A 22,136-nucleotide genomic window follows, 5' to 3' on the forward strand; every position below is an offset into this window, starting at 1 on the left:
TGGCTCCATTTTTCCTTGATCTGCCTCTGCTCGTCTGGGTATTCCAGATCAGGGGCCAGCAACCTTTCACACTCAAAGAGTTTTCATTTCGACTCGGCCATGCGCTCAAAGATCTACTGAGCTGGAGAGGCGGCTCCATATGGAGCCGCCTCTGGTTCGGCCCCTCCACTCACCTTTCCTTCCAGCACTGCTCTGGAGGGCTGGAGGGACACACCCACTCTACCCTCCGACCTCCAGGCCACACGGAGCCACAGTATAAGACTGAAAGAGCTGCATGCGGCTCCAGAGCCGCAGGTTGCAGACCCCTGGTCTAGATGCATGACTAGCCATGTACATTATGATTTAAACCGTCGATTCTGCAACTCCAAAATTTCAAAGAGCCTGCGCCATCTTCTCATGCTTCAGTCACCCTCGAGCGGCGAGGGCCGATTTCACATTGATGCTTGATTTCAGGGTAAATAAGTCCATGAAGGACTTTCACCATTGTTCAGATACATGAGTCACTTGGGAGAGCATTCTTTGTAGGAAAACCAAAGACAACCCAAGCCCAGAAACCAAGCTTCAAACTTTACAACTTCAGATTATTTTATTAACCTTCCTAATTGTATTATTGGAATTAAAGCTCTCTTGTTATGCCAGGTGGGGGTGGGTAGGCAGCTATGTAAGCAGTTTTGGAATGATGCTTTGTATTTTTGCCAGGTTCATAGGGTCTAGAGGACCTTGCAGAACCCTACAGCAAATTTTTTTATTTCTTTTTGGAGCCCAGTGGCTGGAAGCGGTTCCTCCTCACAGCAACCTTTTTGTTACTGACTTGTTCAAGATCTGTGTCACGGCGTGAAAAAGAAATACGTTGACATCAGCAAGGAAGGACTGTGTATGTTTTAAACAAACTGACTTTTCAACAAGATTGTTTTTTTCCTCCTCTGGCTTTGGGGCAAAATATGAACGTTGGTAATCTTATCTAAATCATCTGCTGCCAGTTTTTTCCAGCATATATTAAAAAAGATAATCTTGGTTGAATCGCCTTCCGAAGAAGTAGAGGAAATTTCACATGGAAGTTGTGTGGTATATTCATAAGATTTCCTCTTAAGCAGATGTAGGATGTTTCGAACGGGACGTTTGTTGCAGGTTTAATGGTGGACCTGCCAACCTTTTGGAAGATTTCCTCAGCTTTCAAGAATAGCAAAACCATTAATTAAAAGCGCCCTAGCAGTCATGAAGGACTTTAGGTTTCTTAGAATAAGCTAATTTCTTTGAAACATTTTATTCTCCTCCTGTGTGTTATGTAGCTACACTAAACATATTGAATTCTGGAGCATGATCTCTAAGAACGCCATTTATCATTCTCGCTTCATTTCGAACGATCACTCTCGTCACCGCGCTCCTCAAATTACGCAATAATCAAAAGGACAAAATATTCAGACGATCATCATAAAATTTCAGCCTCCCCAGTCGCAAAGCCTCGAACTTCTAAAATTCAGGGACGTGATGCACGAAAATGAATGAACCAAGTGCATGGTCACAAGGTTGCACACTCGCAGAGCGATCCATTAAGGTAAATGGGTTTAGAAGTATATAACTTTGTTTAGGATTTGATTGTCAAAGTGCCTCTTGAGGAAATTTATTGATCACCTGGCTCGATGATCACATTTGATTTGACAGCTACGTTCTGAAGTACGTTTCCAGTTATGCCTTAAATAGTCTGATTCTGTAGATGTTCTAAACTGTTTCGAATTAATTTAATCTCAACAAGTAAAAAAATCCTTCATTCTAATTTATGACATAATTAAGGCATGCTTTTCAGAGGCATAGTCTTTGCTACAGTCATTCATTTTCACGGTTCAAGCATGACATAAGAATGGCATGCATGCAGGCTTAAAATGGGTATCAATTGACCTCACTCAGTGCCATTGACCAGAAAGCAGCAGATAAATATAGGCATCATTATGTTTGTTGTTACCAGTTCATGAGAACTGCAAAACATCTGAAACTACTCTTTGACTGGATTGATAATATAATGTCAACTATCAAATAATAGATAAACAATAAACATACTAGCACTTCGATCTATTAACAAGCAAATCAATTAAAACGCCCATTCCCTTGCTTTACATAACAAATATTCGCTGTATCATTTGTTTAATTTAAATTAAATTTACTTTCAGTCCTTGAGAACACATATGTAGTACTCTTTAAGTATACTAGTTATGAGAAAGCCAAAGTGATTATATTTTGATATTGACAATATTGTGGAACATATTAATTTAGCTGATTTTGCCCCAGATAGGATTGTTGACTCTAGTTCCTTGTGCTGCATTTGTTCCAGTTTGAATTTGTTACCCTTGGGCCCCTTCCGCACTGCAACGGTGTGGGGATGCGTCGGTGTAAAAGACGCCGCCGCACACCCTCCCGGGACCATTCGGACAGCAGCGGTTGGAAACCGCTGTTTCGAGAAAACCTCGCTCAGGGAGCGCGGTTGGGAAACAGCGGCTTCATGCCACTTTGGGGGGGGGGGAGTGAGGGCGCTGTTTTTGGCCTGTGCGGAAAGGGCCTTGGTTAAAAGGAGGCACTATTTTAAATTAGACTTGAAGCTGTCATGCTTGTATCTATACTCCCCTATCTTTGAAATTCTTTGTGTTAGTATAAAGTGCTTGACTTAAAATTCAAACCAGTGGAACTCATGCTGAAAAATATGCCTAAATGTGCCTTTCATGAATTTAATGTTGGCATTTAACTTCCTTTGTATTCAGAGATATACAAGCAAGTATGTATTGAGGATTTCCTTCCACTTAACTGGTTCTTACATTGGCAGAATGGCAACTTAGGATCCAAGCTAGACTGGCTGTCCATTGCAATTTTATCTCCTTCTTTAAGTGAATGTTTCTTCTATATCCTCCATTTTATCCATGTGGAAGAGCAGGGATAAGAATCCCAGTTAGGTCTGTTGTTATAATATATAGATCTTTCCATTTAACAACTTTTCACGAACAATTACTTAGTTCATTTAGATGGTAAGGATGTGTTTCCCCCAAAGCCTTCATTATAGTGAAAGTTGTTTTGGTACCACACCAGTGCATGCATTATTCTTAAATATTGTCTCATGATAAGTGCAGTGCAGAAAAGTCGGTCAGTGGTGAAAAAATTCTCAGCTCAATTGAGCAGGCCCTGAAATTAAGAATCAACTCTGTTTCATAGGGCATAAGTTGCTACTTAACCTTGACTTAAGGTGATAGAACAAATGGCAACCTCAGATGGGGATTGAAATAGCTTTTGATGTAGTTCTCTTTCCAGGGAGCAGACCTGCAAAGAAGTCAGTTTACTGTGTTGAATAAGCTTAGGTGCTTTTTTTGTCACAGTATAAATATGTGGATATTTTTTGCCCAATGAGGACCCAAAGTATCTTCTGTAATTTTCCCTCCTCCATTTTCCTTACAACAGCTTTGTAAAATAGGTAGGGCCAAAAGGGGGTGGGCCGGCCCAAGGTCACCTAGAGAGGACATTCAGACCTGGGTCTTCCAGATTCTAGTCCCACATTCTAACTGGCGGAGGTTTGGAAGGGTTGCACTTCCTGAGCAACGTCTCCATTCTCACTGCCTATTCAGCAGTTGTTTTTAAGAAGACCCAAAATGTTTGCCAGTCAAGAATAAGGACGGGAAGTATTGCTTCCATTCCATTTTGCACATTGGGTTGGCTGCATGGTGGCGTAGTCATGCTTTCTAACCATTCGCAAAAATAACAAGGTCCAAAAAGGCAAAGTGGGGACAGAAACAGCTGAGAGTAGTTTGCACAAGGAAAGCAACAGCCCATTTTTTTTGGGGGGGGGGATTCGGACTCTGTTGTCAATTGCAGCAATGAGTCTAGGAATGCCAGCCTCCATGTAGGACCTGAAGATCCCTCAAAATTACAGCTCATATCCAGACTACAGAGATCAGTTCCGCCGGAGAAAATGGATGTTTTGGAGGGTGGACTTCCGCCCTCTGCGGCCTCCCAATCCCCGGGACATCCCCAAATTTCAAAGAGTTTCCCAATCATAAGTCTGACCCACTGCAGCCCTACCCGCTTCCCCAATTCCTCTGGTAGTGGTCAGGTGAGAGCTGACAACACTAAATGATTCCAGCATAAACTACAGACAAAATAGGTGGCAAAATAAGGCATATCAGTTGGAACTCAGTCTGTAGGAATTATTTGGTCAATATGCCAGGAAAACAAGGTGATCCCTCCCTGAAATGCCTAAAATAGACAATTCATTTTTTTTCATTTTTAAGCCTTTATTGGCATACAGAACATACAATTAAAATTACTAGATAAAAAATAGACAATTAAGGTTTTATAAATCTGATTTTAAAAGCTTTATCCACTTACAGTACAAAGGGAACGGTCTGCTTAAAAGAGAAGCATGTCTCTGTGTTCTTAGCTCAATTGTGTTCTTAGCTCAGTTTCCGCTCAACTGTGTTCTTGCAGGTGTTGTTCTGCTGAGCAGGAAAGGAGTGGATCAAGAGTAGTGTCCCAGTCATTAAAAAAAACACCCCAAAATATGTGACATATAATTTTTAAAAAACCTCAATAATACCAGTATTTGGCATTCAGTAAAGAGGCAGTGTTCTGTAGGATCTGGGCGACCCGGGCATCAATCTCTGCTCATTGACCTTGAGATAGTCGCACACGCTTGGCCTCAGCTACTACAGAGTTTTTCTGAGGATAAAAGGGAGGAGAACAATCTAAGTCTCTTTGGATCACTGTTGGGGAGAAAAGTGGGGTTTAAATGAAATAAACAAGTCGTGAATTGTTCATTCTACTCCATGCCAAAAGGTGTCCTAATGTTTCCCAGTATTAAGGGTTGCCAAACAAACTAGAGATGCCAAAACGAGGTTAGTTCATTTTTCGTGCAAGCTTTATGTTAAGTTTATTGTGCCTTCATTAAGCCTCTGTGCTGAAACATATATGAAATCTGGGCAACAGTAAGGGTTGATATTATGAGTTATGAGTTGCATTTTTATATTGTTTCAGTTATATCTATTTGTTTTTATCAGGTTTTGTTTGACACTTGTGTTGATCTGTTTTTTTTATTTTGCATATTTACCCACTTCTAATCCTTTTTGGTAGTCTTGCACTTTCTTCTTAGTGTTTTAACGCCATTAATTAACAGTATTCGTAAAGTATCACTTAATCTATGCTACAAAGACAGTGTGCAGACTTCCCAAATTTGAGGGGTTTAGAACTGTAAAAAAAAAGTATAGTTCTGAATTTATAAATGAAATCTTTCTGATGATACAAACTTGCCCTCCAGTAAATAGTAAAGAATTTGTGTAAGTCGATTGCTCAAAAGGATGGATTCTATTTTTAATTTAAACATGAAGTAGGGTTTTTTTGATTTGTTGACTATGTTATTATGATACAGTTTTATCTGAGGCTATTAGTTAATATCACAATTAAAAAAAACAGATCAGTGGAGTTTCCATGAAGGTGACTGCGATAATCTTGTATTCAGTGCTTTATCATCAAGTTCAGTGATGTATCCCAAACTCTTTTATTATAATTTAATGTGTACAATAGGCACATAAATAGCACCACAGCTGATTCAATCAGGAAACATAACAGAATCTTAAGCAATTCAGCAGAAAACCAACATGTATCTTCACTATAAGACATATAGTGATTTTTTTAGAAGCCAATATTTATTATGTTAATAGTGTGATTAAAAGAAATCGTTGAAATTGTTTTTTGTGTTACTGCTTATTCAACCTTCTCCATATTGAAGCTGACATAAAAGCTATTACAGGCTGTAGGCGCCTTGCTTTATTTTTATTATCCACTGTGACGTCTAATAGCTAAAGGCATTTAAAGTGGCACAAAACAGTTTTGAATTAACAAAATCTCCCATTCTTTGTTAACTTGTTCCCGTGGCACTTAATATTCTCTGCAAAAGCATCTAGCGTGAAAAAAATGGACATACTTATAAAACAAGTGGTCTTTTGTGTTAGGGCCACTGCTGGCAAAAAAAGAGAAGCTATAAAAGTGGCCTTTGAACATGTTCTTCATCATTATTCAAATTCACACAAAATATTTCAGCTACAATCATCTACCTGATCCCGAATGGTATGTAACATTATTTTATCTCAGAAGTAGCGTTTATGCAGGTTATCCTGCACGACAGTGCAAAATATGGCCATCTTTATTGCATGTTTTTTTTACAGCTCCAGCAGATTCTTTCAAAGCATCAGAGTTTTGATCTAGGACAGTGATGCTGAACCTTTTCGAGACCGAGTGCCCAAATTGCAACCCAAAACCCACTTATTTATCGCAAAGTGCCAATACGGCAATTTAACCTGAATACTGAGATTTTAGTTTAGAAAAGAAATGGTTGACTCCGAGGTGTGCGTTACTCTGGAGTAAGCTTGGCGAAGCAACCGTGTAATGCTTCTAATGGGTGAATCACGACCCTAGGAGAGTTTACTCAGAAGCAAGCCCCATTGCCAGCAACTGAGCTTACTCCCAGGTAAAGGATCATGCCCAGGCCAGCCCCCCCACCCACATGATGAACTCTGGGCGTGCATGCCCACAGAGAGGGCTCTGAGTGCCACCTCTGGCACCCGTGCCATAGGTTCGCAACCACTGATCTAGGATAAAACAGCTTTATCTTTGGATTGACTGCAGCAGCATTGCTTTGCAAAACAAAAGTGAAAAGGGAGAGCAGTTATGAAGCAGACCATGTTGAAATATCTCCCCCCCCCCCCCAAGATGGTGGAGAAACTTAATAAATTGGGTGTTTCAAGGGGGCTGACAGGTTTCTCTTAGATAAACATAAAATAACATACAGCCCAACCTGAGCTGACTGGCAGGCAGGCAGGGATGGCGCTGCTTCGGTGCTGCCCCACCCACTCCAAAGGGCTTTTTCTCAGTGTGGGAGTCCCAAAAATGTAAAAAAAACACCCCAAACTGACCCCAGTGGAGAAAATAGATAGGCCACAACAAAACCCATGGCAAATTTCTGTTGGTGACTTTGCCAGCACATGGAGGTTGGTGACTTTGCCAGCACATGGAGGTGCCAGCACATGGAGGCTCTGGAGGCCGAATAAGGTTGGCCCCACCCTCCTGCCCCAGAATGTCCTCGGCCATGCCAGTACTGCGTTTTGGGCTGGCAGGCCTGGACGACTGAGGACGTTTCTGGCTCGGGTGCTGCAGAGCTGCACAGCACCTGGCCAAGTCCCCCCCCCCCCGCCAGCATTTGCCCCTTGCACCAGCAGAATGGGCACTCCCACCAGTGGGGGTCCCGGTGTGCCGGATCCAGAAGGGGAAGATGCTGCAAGTATTGACCGTATTTTTAGACAGGACAAATGCTTTCATTTACTTGTTGAATATTCAATGCTTTATGAAATGAAAATGATGGAAGCATGGCAGAGCCCTTCGGGGGTTGGGCGGTATATAAGTTTAATGAATGAATGAATGAATGAATGAATGAATGAATGAATGAATGAATGAATAGTGTCTAACAAGTTTGTCTGGGTTCTGAATACCATTTTGTAAAGAAGAAAGCGGCTTGGGAGGAGGGTTAGAATGGGGCAATTAAGAGTATGTAAGTTCTTGCTTGCCGTTTTTCCATTCAGGGTTGCTTCTCTGTGACTTTACTTGTATCTTGGCTCCAGAGTTGTATGTTAAATGCAGAAATAAACTTCTGGAACCTGACGGGAATAAAAGCAACTGGTATTGGGAAAAGGGAATAAAGAAACTATAGTTCAAAGTATGGAAGGAAATATTTTCAGCTGATACTGCAAGCAATCAAAGAGCTTTCTGATGGGTGAAGAAGGATATATCACGGACATTGTTTCAAACTTGCTGTTATTTTTGTTTCACTGAGGCTCATTCCGCACATGCAGAATAATGCACTTTTAAACTGCTTTCAGTGCTCTTTGAAGCTGTGCGGAATGACAAAATCCACTTGCAAACAGTTGTGAAAGTGGTTTGAAAACACATTATTTTGCGTGTGCGGAAGGGGCCTGAGTAATGTGTCTGTGGAATCCTTGTCTCCTTTGACTTACTCTTCTGTGGTGCTTTGTGAATTCATCTGCTGTATTCCTATATTTTCCGGGCCATTTGCCATCAATGGCTTTACTGGGTAGAAGTAACCCAAGGCCCTCCAATGTGATGTCCATAGATACCACTGCACCCACCAACACCTTTCCTGCCACCGATGGAATGTTTTTAGAAAGTGGGTGGGACCAGGTTTTTTTTAACCATTGGAGATTTGCTTGGCTGTACAGATTTCTTTTAAAAATGTGGCATCGGCAGCAGCTGCCACTACAGCACAAGTATATTCTCTCTGTGCCTGAAGGTGGGCTGAGGTAGCTATTTTATGTCTGGTTCTGCCTCCTACATCAGCCATTTTTATAGCTCTGCCCACCATGCTGTGTCAGAATTCCAAAGAGTCCCAGGAACCTCAGAACATCTGTGATGCCTGGAGTAGTCCATTGAATGTCTCTGAAAACTGTGGGTTTTTTTTTCCTATGGGACCTGTGAATAGATTAACTGATGAGGTACCACTGGGTATTGCATCCTAAGTTCCTTTTTATATACTTTCTTTGAGTTATTTGAAGTACTTTTGGATAGAAAGGCAGAAGTCAGCCAATTTATTCCAGCTGTTTCAGAGGTATGACTTCACATTATTTCCTCTTTCTTTCCATTTTGGTGATTTAAACAAGCTTCCCACCATATATACCCACCATATACACCCTGCTCTACTGAGATGGTGACGAAAGAGAAACTCCTAATGTTGTAAGTCCTCCTGGCCATGGGTGTGGACTAGGAGGAAAAGTTTTGGGGGCGCTGTCACTGTGGGGCACCATTTTGCCCTTGATCATTTTTTTATTAACAGTTTTGCAAAACAAGACTGCAATTGGGGTGCTGTGTAGTCCAGGGTGGGGGAAAGAATCATTGTCTGTTAACAGGTAAAGGGAGCAATTAGCAAGTTAGATTTACATGTGTTGAGTGGGATCCATGTAAATCAACGCATGTAAATTTAACTGGCTAATTGCTCCCTTTACCTGTTAACAGACAATGGTTCTTTCCCCCACCCTGGACACTCCAACAGGTATATATACTCCACTTGCTTTCCTACTATCAGATCCTCTGAAGATGCCAGCCACAGATGCAGGTGAAACGTTAGGAGAGAATGCTGCTAGAACACGGCCATACAGCCCGGAAACCACACAGCACCCCAGTGATTCTGGCCGTGAAAGCCTTCGACAAGACTTCAGTTCTCATTTAGAAGTAATTCTAATGGAGCAAATGGGACTTAAGTCTACTAAACACCAATATGATTAGCATGAATATGTAATTTAATGTGGTTTAAACCTGGTTTCCTGTCTCCCCCCCCCCCCCCCCCCCCCCCCGAACTGGTTTTCAAGAGAAATAACCTTAAAAGTCCCACAAAACTCATGCAGTGGTTTCCTGTTGCTGTGGCTTGTTGTTTGGCATCATTCATTGTTAAAATATATAGTTTTTTAACCTTTTCTTTTATATCCCATGACATTTAAAAACAAAAGTTCCATTGAAAAGAAAGCAAAGGCTAAAAAAGTATTTGATTTTATTATGATTATAAATCCAAGATCCTAGGGCAATAATCTAAAGAACAAAAGTTCATTTTTATAAACTTCCTCCCCTCTGAATAACTTCTGTCTCACTTGATGTCTGGTATGTTCTTCTGCGGATGCGTGCGACTACTCAGTGTCCAACTTAGACTTGATCAGGCCTTAATAGTAAGATTTTTTCCCCCCTTCCCCTTTTTCTGTGTTAGTGTATATAAAGTTTATTTTCTTAAATTAGGTCATCCGATTTTTGTACCACGTAGAGGCAGGCATCACATGCTGGTTTAAAAGGGGTCTTAGTTATAAATAGGACTATGCTTCCAGCTCTTTTTAAAATGAAATTAAAGAAATGTAAAGAATTCTTTAAAAACATCATTCAAGTTCTAGGCTCTGAATAAATGGCATGCAGGCATCCCTTATGGTATAAAAAGAGGATTGCTTCCAATATTTTTTAATGTCTGTTTATCGAAGTACTTTCCAGCAACGCCAGGTATGAATCTGTGATGCATGAATTTTAGTGCAAGTAGCAGAGCAAATTTTAGCATCACATTCTCATGGTTTGTAATAATATAATGGCTGTTCCTAATAATACAAAGGCAGAAACTGCACGAAGTATTGTGGAACAATAATGGTTATTGCAGAACCCTTCTAGGGTCCTTTATGCAGTTCAACACCTTTGCTGGGAGAGGTTTGCAAGGATTCTGGATGACGGTGCCATCAGTATTCACATGAAACCCAACTCTGATTTCCCCTTTCTTCCTGAGTCATGAACCTGTGTCTATAGATGGTAATGAGTGGGGTGAGGACCAGTTAACTGCTGGAACCGAATGTGAACCTATGAAGCTGCCTTCTGCAAAGACAAGCCATGGGCCCATCAAAGTCAGTACTGTCTGTTTTATGCATTTTGGGAATGATAGAGGTATGGAAGCCCTTGTGAAATTTTCAAGTAGGCTGTTACACAATGTGGACAAAACGAGAAAGAGTGAGTCCTGTACAGAGGCGTAGCTCCAAGTGGGGGTGTGTGCGCGATGCACTGGGTGCGTGCCCCTGTGGGGGTGAGGTGAGGGCATGGTGGTGGGTGTTCCAGGAGCATGGCAGGGGCAGGACGGGCAGAGGGTGCACCAGGTGCTTTTCACCCTTGCTATGCCTCTGGTCCTGTATAATAAAGGCACATGACAGCTGACTTGTGGAAACACTGTAGAAATAAGAGGCTTTTCTGAGTTGTTGTTACTATTATTTTTATTGGATTTGGAGGGTGCCTGCTGTCAGGGGTGCAATTGATAAGCTAGCAGCACCAAACTTTCAAGGTATCTTTAGGAGACTCTCCTGATGATACCACCAAGGTTTGGTGAAGTTTGGTTTAGGGGATCCAAGTTATGGACCCCCAAAGGTGTAGCCCTCATCTCTTATTAGCTCCCATTGGAAACAATGGGGGATGAGGCACTCTTTGGTAGTCCATAACTTTGGGCCCCCTAAACCAAACCTCACCAAACCTGGGCGGTATCATCAGGAAAGTTTCTTGAAAAATCCCTGAAATTTTGGTGCTGCTAGCCTAAAAACTGTATCCCATGTGGGCCAAAAACGTGACCCCTACTTGACCAAATGGGGGCGCCCAGGGACATTTGACTCCCCCTATTCCCATGGCAGATACACCCCTGACAGCAAGTGTGTTATAGTTGTTAAGAGCTGCAGACTCTCAACTGAAGAACTGCATTTGATTGCTCACTCTTCACATGAAGCCTGTTGGGTGACCTTGGCCAGTCACAGGACTCTCAGAACTCTCTCAGCTTCACCTACCTCATAAGATGCTTGTTGTGGGGAGAGCAAGGAGACTTCTTAAGGTAGAGAAAAGTGGGGTATAAAACCTACTCTTCTTCCATACAGAAGGCACCTTCAGGATTGTAGCAAAGAAATTCCCTGGAGTGCAGGCTGCTAAAGAAGGGGCAGATGTTCTCTCCCCTGCCCCTCCACGCAACGCTTTCTGCTGCTGTTGCTGTTGCCTCCAGAGGACAGAGGCTTGTTATTTCCAAGATATCTTTAAATGAAGATTTCAAAATATCAAGAGAGTTAGAGGCCGATGTTGCGTGAGTGAGCCTCTTTTCTGTTACGTGAAGTAGGTGGCATCATGGAAGGGGGGCGAGCGGAAAGCTGTGCAAATCAGTGCAGAGAGGGAAGGCTGGCATGGGCGGAGGAAGATCTCTGGGGCAGAGCTGTGCCCACTGGCAAATCTCTGTGCTCTGGAGGCGATACAAATTAACAGTTGTGCAAAAAGTGGTCTTGCTTGCCGCAGAAAGAATGGAAGTAAAAGCAGGGCTTGAAAGAAACTGGACCGTGCAGGAAATCTTGCTGCGACGGATCTTCACATCCATCACACAGAAAGCACATTGTGCGTAATCAGCCTTTGTTTAATGCATACATTGCCTCTGGAGCCTTGTGCTAAGAGTGTCTATGTGATATCGCTGTTTAAATTTAGAATTTGAATCTGAATCAATCAACCAGGCAGCTATGTCTTGTGCCCAGTGTTTGGCCATAAATAATGGATTATAATTAGTTCCGACTGCATTACATTCGCCTCTCTTACAACAGAGTGAGATAAGCAAACCCTATCTTGGTTTAACCTTCTGTATGAAGTTTTGTGAGGATGAGTGAGTGAATGGGAAGTCCTGAGCCAGTAATATTTCCCCACCATCATGTAGTTTTCCCATCAGTTCAGCATTTAACTGTTCTTGTCACTTTAAGCACATGTTAGGTAACATCCAAGAAGAAAAGGACACCCGTGTGTTTAATAAAGGTTTTACTCTATTAATAAGCACCAGTGCTTTTAATAAAATTTTTATTCCAAATATAAGGTCCTCAATCCAAGGTCCTCAAATCCATGATTGATTAAAGTTCCTTAGACATTAATAATGGCTGTGTGGATTTACTCTTTAGTGGATGCAGCCAGTAATGGGATTCAGCAGGTTCGCATCACTTCGGTACAACCGGTTGTTAAAATGGTGCTTGTAAACAGCCAGTTGTTAAATTATTTGAATCCCACCACTGGATGCAACTCACGTTCTGCTCTGAAGAGCCATGCATATACAGTGGAACCTCAATTTTAGTTGTTAATCCGTCCGAAAAGAATCGATTTAAACCGAAACCAATGAAAACCGAGGCAAACTTTTCCATAGGAATCAATGTATATCCAATTAATCTGTTCTAGGCACTCCAAAAAACATACCAAAAACACATTTTGTGGTGAATAAACATAATATTTAATGCTGAAAACAGTAACAAACAATAACACTAGGAACAGTTTAATGCTGAAAACAGTAACAAACAATAACACTAGGAACAGTTTCAGAGCCAGTGGACAAATGTCACACCAGAAAGCTGTCCAAAGAGGTCTGTTTCTGACGCCTCTTTAAGATTTGTCTGAAATGGGGCAAGACATTGTCATTAAACAAGTTGCAAACACAGCCTGCAACAGCTTTGTCCGGGTGATTTTTCTCCACAAACCCCTTCACCTTACTGCAAATCAATGAAAACTGAGACAAATTTTTCACTGAAAAAATCGATGAAAACCAAAACCAATGAAAAATGAAGGCAATGAAAACCGAGGTTCCACTGTACTGGTGTTTCTGGACCTTTTGGGGGGGGCGGGGGGGTGAGCAGGAACGGTCAGTGAAAATTTTTTTATACAATTTATACAAAATATTTTCCTTCATCTAACAAGTGGATAGTAAAAAGTCAAAGTTCTGTTTATGACCTGCTCTTCCAGATAATTTATTTGCTCTGAAACATTAAATGAAGTACGCAAGTAAAAATAGCAGTGAATAATGCAAACAAAGCCAGAATGCCCAAGAATATTATCAGCGTATTTTAGATAATTCAGCAAGCAGAGTACATATTTTAGAGTAGAATTCTGCTAACAAATCATAAAGTGACAAACATCTACCGCCGAAGAAAGGTTCGCTCTTGTAAGCTCTCCAGGGCTCTCAGTGTAGACACACAGCTTCTTAAGGTGACAGAAATGTGTATTGTTGTGAGTGGTATGCTCTGTGAGTGTTGGCTCACAGAGGGAATCAGAATTATGAGCAAAAGAGTCTCTTGCCTAAAAGGAATAGCTCTTTTCACTGATGAAGTATGTCCCTTCTAATAGCATGGCTCCACAGGGTACAACCCTGTTGTTCGTATTCATAAGCAAATGTATGTAGGCTTAACTGCTTTGTCAACTTATTAGATTTATGAGCTTTACTTGATTGATCTGTAATTAAGAAATCCAGCGATTTAAAGAAGATGAGAAGAAAATATTAGATTTCCCTCAACACTATCCAAATGCTACACTTGTGTTTCAGATGATATAATTCAACAGAACTTTTCGAAATGTTTGTAACAATGTGTAACTCTTTCATTAAAAGTACCTAAGATCTGCTATAATTATTGTAACAGTAGTTAGCCAAATAGCTATATAATTCAATTGCCCTAAAAAATCTCTGATTGAGGGATATATCAGAGGAATGCAACAAATCTCAGATGAGTCTTTGCCTTGTGCTAGAAGCCCCTTGAAATCGTGGATACTTATGCAAGATCGTCATGCATTGGGAGAAAAGTACTGTATATACTCATGTATAAGTCGAATTTTTCAGCACATTTTTAATGCTGAAAAAGCTCCCCTCGACTTATATGCGGGTCATTAAATTTTTTTGTGTTTTTACTTTGTCGGCCAGCAGTGGGCGCAGTTTTTATGCTATCGGCACCAAAATTTCAGGGCACCCTCAGAAGACACTCCTGATGATACCAGCCAAGTTTGATAAAGTTTGGTTTAGGGGGTCCAAAGTTATGGACCTCCAAAGGAGGTGCCCCCATTCCCCATTGTTTTCAATGGGAGCTATTAGTAGATGGGGCTACCCTTTTGAGGGTCCATAACTTTGGACCCTCTGAACCAAACTTCACCAAACCTGGCTGGTCTCATCAGGAGAGTCTCTTTATGATACCAGCCAGGTTTGGTGAAGTTTGGGTCAGGGGATCCAAAGTTATTGTCCCCCAAAGGGGATGCCCCATCCCCCATTGTTTACTGGAAGCTAATAGTAGATTTTCCATTTCTGATAATATTCCTCTTAAAATCTAAGTTGGGTTACATTTGGACATACAGATGATGATGAGGAATCCAGTTTTGGAGGATTTTAACTCTTGTGTTTTAGCTTGGTTGCTGGTTGAGCTAAGGTTTTTGTACTTTTAAAGTTATTGTTGATACCATATTGTTCTTGTTGACCCTCTTTTCCACTTACAGAGCCAGTATACTGTTTTTCTTTGAAATAAATATTCAAAAACATTTAACCTACTGATGCCTCAATTGATGTAATTTTATTGGCATCTATTTTTATTTTTGATATTTACCAGCAGCTGCTGCATTTCCCACCCTCGACTTATACTCGAGTCAATAAGTTTTCCCAGTTTTTTTGGGTAAAATTAGGTGCCTCGACTTATATGCGGGTTGACTTATACGCGAGTATATACGGTATCTCTTGTGTCACCTTGTTTTAGAAGAAAGCTCTGGCTTGAATAGACCTTAGGAAGCAACCCTTTGTTTAGAAGACTTATTCATCCATCCCTAAAGGGCCATGTGCATTCTTAGAACCTAAGCACCCCCTCACCATAAGTAGTCCTGTTGACCTTGGTCAAAAACTGGGCTATTTTAGTAACTGTCCCATTCATATTGATAATCCTTCTTGATGATATATGTCACATCTTTTCCATCTATCTATCCTTACTGCATTCAAAACATGGATCTTCTGGAATTCTTTATTCAGACTGTTGATAAACCCACCTTTATCCTGAGTATAAAAATCCACAGGTTTAGTAGATCCTGGTGCCTGGAGTCACATGACTGCAGGACAGTAATGATTATCATGTGACTGTGAGGATCTTGCGTGTTTCCTGACCTGGATAGCCCAAGGTAGGCAATCTTGTCGATCTCAGAAGCTAAGCAGAGAAGGCAATGGTAAACCACCTCTGTTAGTCTTTTGCTTTGTCTCGCCTACCTGGTTGCCATATGTTGGCTTTAACTTGACAGCACTTTACCCAACAATTTTCATGTTGGGCCTCTTGTATTTGGGTGGCACAAAATCCATACAAGGCCAAAGGCAAACTGTAATTCTGGCCCAGTCATCCATAATTGTAAGGTGAAACTGTGACCGTAGCAAACAATCACTGTTCTGTGCAGAATGCAACGCGCAGCCACGCTTTGAACACAGCAAGCTATTGTGAGACTCTTGAAGTTCTGAAAGGACCTGCACCATCTTATCAGGAGGTTGCAGCGTTGTCCAGAAGGAGCGCGCATGTTGAACAAACTTGCTTTACGTTTTTGTTTCTGCAGTGCTATCTGGGCAAATGGTCATGAAGCAAGTAGTCATACCACTGAAGAAAAATCCCATTGTCTGCCAGTATGACTGGAACGAAAGCTAAATAGTGAACTGGCCTTAAGCAAACCATCAATCTCACTTTGATAACCCATCACTTTCAAAAGCCCTTTTATGTGTATGAAAAAAAGTATGACGTCAAAGGCATGGAAAAAAATTAATACCCAAATTTTCAGGCTAAACTTGCACAACTTCCCAAAAAAGTGCCTTCTCTTTGTTTCTCAGTATGCATATCTAATTAGTTTAGCGTACTAGAAAGCGGGGCAGTTATATCTGAGTTTCTTGTGCTGTTTCGAGGATAACTTGTTTATGGTGATTCTATGTGTGTGCCTTTGAACTGGATTAGCAGAAAATAAACAGCTGCCAAAGAGATTCTCTGGCACTGCTTGGAATATATAAATGTCATGCTGGAAATGCTTGAATATAATCATTACCAGGTGAGTTCTCTTGCCCTCACTTGCCATGTACTGCAGTATTTCTTTTTTTAAAATTGTTCATTGTATTGAATGGCTATGATACTGTGTGGCTTTGCATCTCCCTTAACCTGCAGAGCTATGTGCGCTATTGTATCCTCATGCTATTATATAGCCTCTCTTCCTTAGCAGTACCTATCAAAAGACAAGCTACTTAAATGCGACTTAGTTATTAATAGATTAAGGAACTCGTTGTAAGGTACCAGTGTGTTAATACAGATGAAGACCAAGATAACTGGATGAACTAAGCAGAGTCCCATTTCAAAGACAAACCTCTAGCACCATACATATTCTTAAGCAATGGATGAGATGGGTTGAATTTTAGGCTTGCTTAAATTGCATTTTTGGTTTTAGATCATAACAAGATTAAATTTTTTGTGTGTGTGGTCTTCATCCTGTCATTTGCCATATCTGCATTTAAGCATACCTTCATCTCAGTTATGCTTATTTAATCAAATGTTCGAGGATTTGAAGGGAAAGTGTTCTTCATTTAGCTTTTGATTATGGTATTCTGTAACTTAAGCTCAGTTGTTTATCTTTTGTAGCGTTGTATGATAAATGCTGCTGTTTTTCAAAAAAACGTTGTAACCTTTTGTCTGAACTTCCAAATGGTAAACTTAACAAATTGCATTCATCTGTATGACAGTGACGTCAATTTTTTGAAAATTAGTTCTAGGATAAATTGTTAAAGCTATACAGACATATCTGTCCGAAGAAGTTTGGAACGAATGCAAACTGATAGCTTGCTGCTACTTCATGTATTTGCAGGTGCAGACTCACCTGGAAAATCCTACCAAGTACCACATCCAACAAGCCCAACGCCAACAAGTCAAGCAGTACCTCTCCACCACGTTGGCCAACAAACACACCAACCAAGCTTTGAGTTTACCATGTCCAAACCAGCCAGGTGATCATGTTATGCCACCTGGCACGGGAAGCAGTGCACCAAATAGTCCAATGGCCATGCTTACGCTTAACTCCAACTGTGAAAAAGAGGTAAGACTGAAGGTGACATTCTGTGCTTAAATAGTTATCTTGTGTTTACAAACTAATCTACTTATTGTACAGTTCATTTGGGCTGGGAGTGGTGGTGGTAGATGAATGAATGAATGGCTGAAACTATTTAAAATGAAATGTTAGCATTTTAAAAAATCTATGCACTCTTTTCAATGCTCTGTTAGTATATTCAGTGGGAGAACTGAGAACTGATCTTTTAGAGTACAGATCCCCTTTTGTTTCTTTGCTGTGACTTTCCAGGCTAATATTATCAGGAATCAGTGTGGAGTTGTAGGGCACTGATTTTCTCAACACAACACGGCATTTTGCAATTGCCATATTGAGAAGCATGTAAAACGTGGACTCAAAAAATTAGTCCTGTTGGACCGGACTGCAGGTCAGTGATCTACCTGAGCAATGCCAGCATCTTCTTTCCAGCAGCATCTGGACAGATGACTCAGGGGCGATCACAAGGACAGCATGAAGGCAACAGGTCTTCCCTTGTTGGCCTGTAACAAATAATATTTATACTACCTTCAAACATGGAGGCTTTAGATAGCTCTTATGGCTGATAGAGCCTCTAGTAGACTTATCCTCCATGCATTTGTCTAATCCTCTTTCCAAACTATAAGCCTGCAGCTATCACCACTTGTGGTAGCAAATTCATCACATAATTGAACATGATATAAAGAAGTACCCTTGTTGTCTTTGACTTGGAAAAACCGGGGGGGGGGGGGGGACCAAATATATCCATTGCATCACACCTGCCTTAGCTGTTCTTTTTGTTAAAAAAAAATCCCAGATACTTTGCCATTTCTTCATAGGAAATACTCTTCAGTTTATTATTGAGCACCTTTTCCGATTCTGGGCTGTGCTTTCTGAGATGGGGACACCACAACTGTAGATAATATTTCAGATGTGGATGTTAGCTGACATCACACAGGCGGTCAGTTTCTTCTCAGTCCATTTCTGAATAATCCCCCAGATGGGATTTGGCTCTTCCAAGGCCTCTATCCACAAAACCTCAAGATCTCTTTCCCAGAAAGGCACAGCCAGTTCAGTTTTCATGAGTATATATTTCAACTTCTTTAGCTTTTGTTATGCATATATTTCCTTTTGCTCCAGCTTAAATTGTTTAGTTTTTGGTTTGATATTTCTAAGGAAGATTTGAGTTTGGACAAGATACTTTGAGAGTGATATAGTACAATCACATTAGAGCAGGTTGTTTGGTTTTGGTTGCAATCCAGCATGCAGATGGCTCAGTGTCCGTGCAAGCCAGTTGGGTCCAACATACTTATTACATTTGCTATTGCTGTATGGTTATGTCATCTCATACTAATAGTTATCTGCACAGTCATAGGATTGATAATTCTTGACTCCAGACCAGAAGTGGTTAAAAAGTGATATTCTATATGTTACAGAAGACTGGTAACTGCTATGCAAGCTTAAAGTTCATCTAAGTGTGTAATTCCATTTCTACACCCATTAGTTTTAATTTTAAATATATGTTTTAAATAGTCTATTGCTTCCATCTGTTATGCTGGCTGTCTGTTCTAAAGACTGCTCAATTATTTAATTATGTCCTCATGAATTATCCTGAATTTTTTGGTTACATTGTGAGACTGAGCATTAGTTAGTTGAGGTTTTTTTGTTTGTTATTATTAAATATATATCCAGTGGTGGGATCCAGCAGATTCGCACCACTTCGGCAAAACCAATTGTTAAAATGGTGCTTGTAAACAACCGGTTGTTAAATTATTTGAATCCAATAAACCCTTGATATGTTTAAACATAAGGAATCAGTGAGCACAAGGAGGAGAAAGCGAGCTACGTGGATGCAAAATGGGCACAGAGTATGAAATCAACACTAATGTTTTTAATAATAACATTTGGAAATGTAAGGACTGTGCAAATCAGTCAATTTATGACAAGTTAGCCCTGTGTTGCATTTGGGGTGGAAAACCACTGTTGTACAGAAGATGGGTCAATCGTGGGTCCACTGTTTGCAGAAGAGGTACTGCCAACCTTGAAACATTCTTTGAGTTGGTTTTCAGTCAAGTCTGTGGTATTCAAGAACATATATACCATTTGTTAAAATGCCACACTGATGATGGAACTTGTTTATGTGTGCATGTTCACTTTTGTGCAGAATGGTTTGAAGCTCATACAAATACCGAACTAAACAGAGTTTCAGTCCACGTGAATTTTAAAGGAGGACAGCACAAAAATCACAGGTGTGCTTTGTATGTGATGGGAGTGGGAGGTTGTATATGCCTCCTTGGCCAATTAGAGTATGTTTCAACAACAAGCAGAGAATAAAATCCTTTATCTCCCGCAATAGTGGGCAAAATGATGCAGATCCTGGAAGCCATCGAGCCTTTATTTTGCTACGTTCTGCAAAGGATTCTGCAGTTAAACACTGTGAACATCCGTGAACAGTGAAATGGCTCCCACTGTGATAGCACTTTTTTGTATCCAATTCAATTCAAAGCCTTTATTGGCATATAAGAATGTTAAAATAAGAATAGAAATAATAAAAGGAAAAAGGGTTGTATACATTTGTTCTATACGTACAGATGCAGGTGGGTTTAGTAAATTGTTTTCTTTCGATTATTTCGAGAAGAAAATTTGCAACCATCTCAGTAAATGTCGAATCAGAATTGTTTAAAAGGTATGGAATAGCAACTGAGTCTGCGAGGGCCATAATCAATAATGGGATGGAATTTGCATATCTGGCTCTGACTTCTTTGGTTTTCGGGCAATGGAAGAAGGAGTGGACTATGGTTTCAATCTGATTTTGGTTGCAGGGACATAATCTTTGCGCTTTATCACGATTGTTGAACCTGCCACGAAGAAAGGGCATAACGTTAAATCTAGCGAGGGCCAGGGCTCGTCTTTGTGTTGGATTAACCAAGGTAATTAGATAATTAGCTATTTGGCCTTGAGTGGGGGGGGGGATTGCTAAACTTAGGGGTGAACAGGTCTTTTTGGCCACATTTGTCAGTGATTGGAATTCTCAATCAAGAAGTTTAGCTTTTAAGATGTTATAGGCCTCATTAGAGGTAAGCATACAAAGCGAATCTAATGAGAGGCCAATAGATTCAATTACCTTTTTGTATTAATTGATTGATTATGTATTCAATTACTTTCCATAGCTGGAAAGTCAAAGTTTTGCCAGTTCTGTCATTAATCAGTGTGTGCATGACAAAGGTTCGTTCTAAGTATGACCCCTTAACCGCTTCTCTTGCTTTATCCATTTTTAAATTTTTATTTTTTTATTTTTTTTGTATTTACAGGGTTTTTATAAATTTGAAGAGCAAAGCAACAGGGCAGAGACAGAATGCCAGGCACTGAATACACATTCTCGGGCATCTTGCATGCAGGTACTTCCTCTTATAAAAATAAATGTTTTTGGTTTTAGTTTTAGCAAGAGGCAGTACACAAAATCCTTGTGAACACAGATACCTTGTTTATTCTTGGAATATTCTCAGGGCTGTTTCCCACGTTAGGTTTTTAGGTGTATGACTGAAAACCCCATTGCTCATGGATCTTCCAGAATGTAGGTGTTAGATATAGGGTTTAACAGTGCAGTCCTAAGCAGAGTTACACCCATGTAAGGCCACGTGCTTACAATTGCAGTGTTTCATAATACACAGAACTGGATGTTAACTAACTTTAGACTTAAAATGTGGCATCTTTCCTACAAAAGCGCACTGAAAATGGGTGTGGAAACCAAGGGTGAAAAGACAAGCAAACAGTAGAAAAAAACCTGTGGATGTGTCTGAAGAAGGCAGAAGTGGTCAGAACTTTTAATGTTGGAATGTTTTAGCGATCAGGGCTTAAATTCACAAATCCTGAAGATTACTGTCTAGCAGTTCCTCATGTGCATTGGCTATTTCGAAGTAGAGGCATCTCTTCCATTGTACAGCTGGGATGTGCACTGAATATATCGGTCCTCTGCTCTCATAAGCGTGTGAAGCCTCTCTGGATTCGGGTGATCGAGTCATGACTAACTTGGCCAAAAGACAGTTGAATAGGTTTACATCCTTTCAGTGTAATGTATCTGGGGCAACAGTTTTCATACACTAATATAGTCAACGGCATTCACCAATTTGGTGAAGTGGCAGGTTTCCAAAAATGTAATGCTATGTTTTTTGGTGATCAAATTCCATTTGTTGAAAAATACCTCTTCCCCTCTGCAGTCAAATTGTTTTTTGGATTGCAAACCAGTAGCCTTTGGCGCTTCAGTGAGCCGATACCTGCTGTCCACTTTTAACTATCATGCCCTTCTTCCCCAAATCATGGAAGCTGTCTTTTTGGGAGGGTTGTTGATCATTCTTCATTAGCAATATCTGACCTGTAAACAGATGGGCTGATCAAGGTTCCTTGGCAGCTAAATTGTTTTGAGATTCATTTATAATGAGAACATGCTATAAGGCCATACCTGCTGGAGGCATTCGTGGTTAAAAAAATGTTTCATCGCACCGACCGTTAGTAATTGCAGTGCCTGATTTCAATGTCCTGCTTATCCGCTCTCCAAATGTAAAGAACTGCGTACCAACTCAAGGCATCTGCATTCCTGCTGGCTTTTTTCAAACTATATATTCTCTACGGGGCGTGGAACTCCTTCTCGGCTTCTGTTATAGTACTGCAGTGACGCACTGGGCGTGCAGGAGGATTTTTGT

At 40.7% G+C, this 22,136-nt stretch overlaps 1 protein-coding gene across 8 annotated transcripts in view; it reads left to right on the forward strand.

Annotated features, from left to right (window-relative positions):
- The window catches only part of MITF (melanocyte inducing transcription factor), a 182,796-nt gene that overhangs the window by 142,399 nt on the left and 18,261 nt on the right, over nucleotides 1-22,136 (forward strand). For 6 of the 8 annotated variants that reach the window (XM_048489782.1, XM_048489785.1, XM_048489784.1 and 3 more), the window contains exons 3-4: nucleotides 17,224-17,451; nucleotides 20,748-20,834. In XM_048489782.1, coding sequence (XP_048345739.1) covers nucleotides 17,224-17,451; nucleotides 20,748-20,834 — 315 coding nt within the window. Of the gene's footprint in view, nucleotides 1-16,284; nucleotides 16,420-17,223; nucleotides 17,452-20,747; nucleotides 20,835-22,136 lie in introns of those variants that run through there. The other 2 variants (XM_048489788.1, XM_048489789.1) reach the window with 1 other exon arrangement.

Source organism: Sphaerodactylus townsendi, linkage group LG03 (assembly GCF_021028975.2).
Source record: "Sphaerodactylus townsendi isolate TG3544 linkage group LG03, MPM_Stown_v2.3, whole genome shotgun sequence".
NCBI lineage: Eukaryota > Metazoa > Chordata > Lepidosauria > Squamata > Sphaerodactylidae > Sphaerodactylus > Sphaerodactylus townsendi.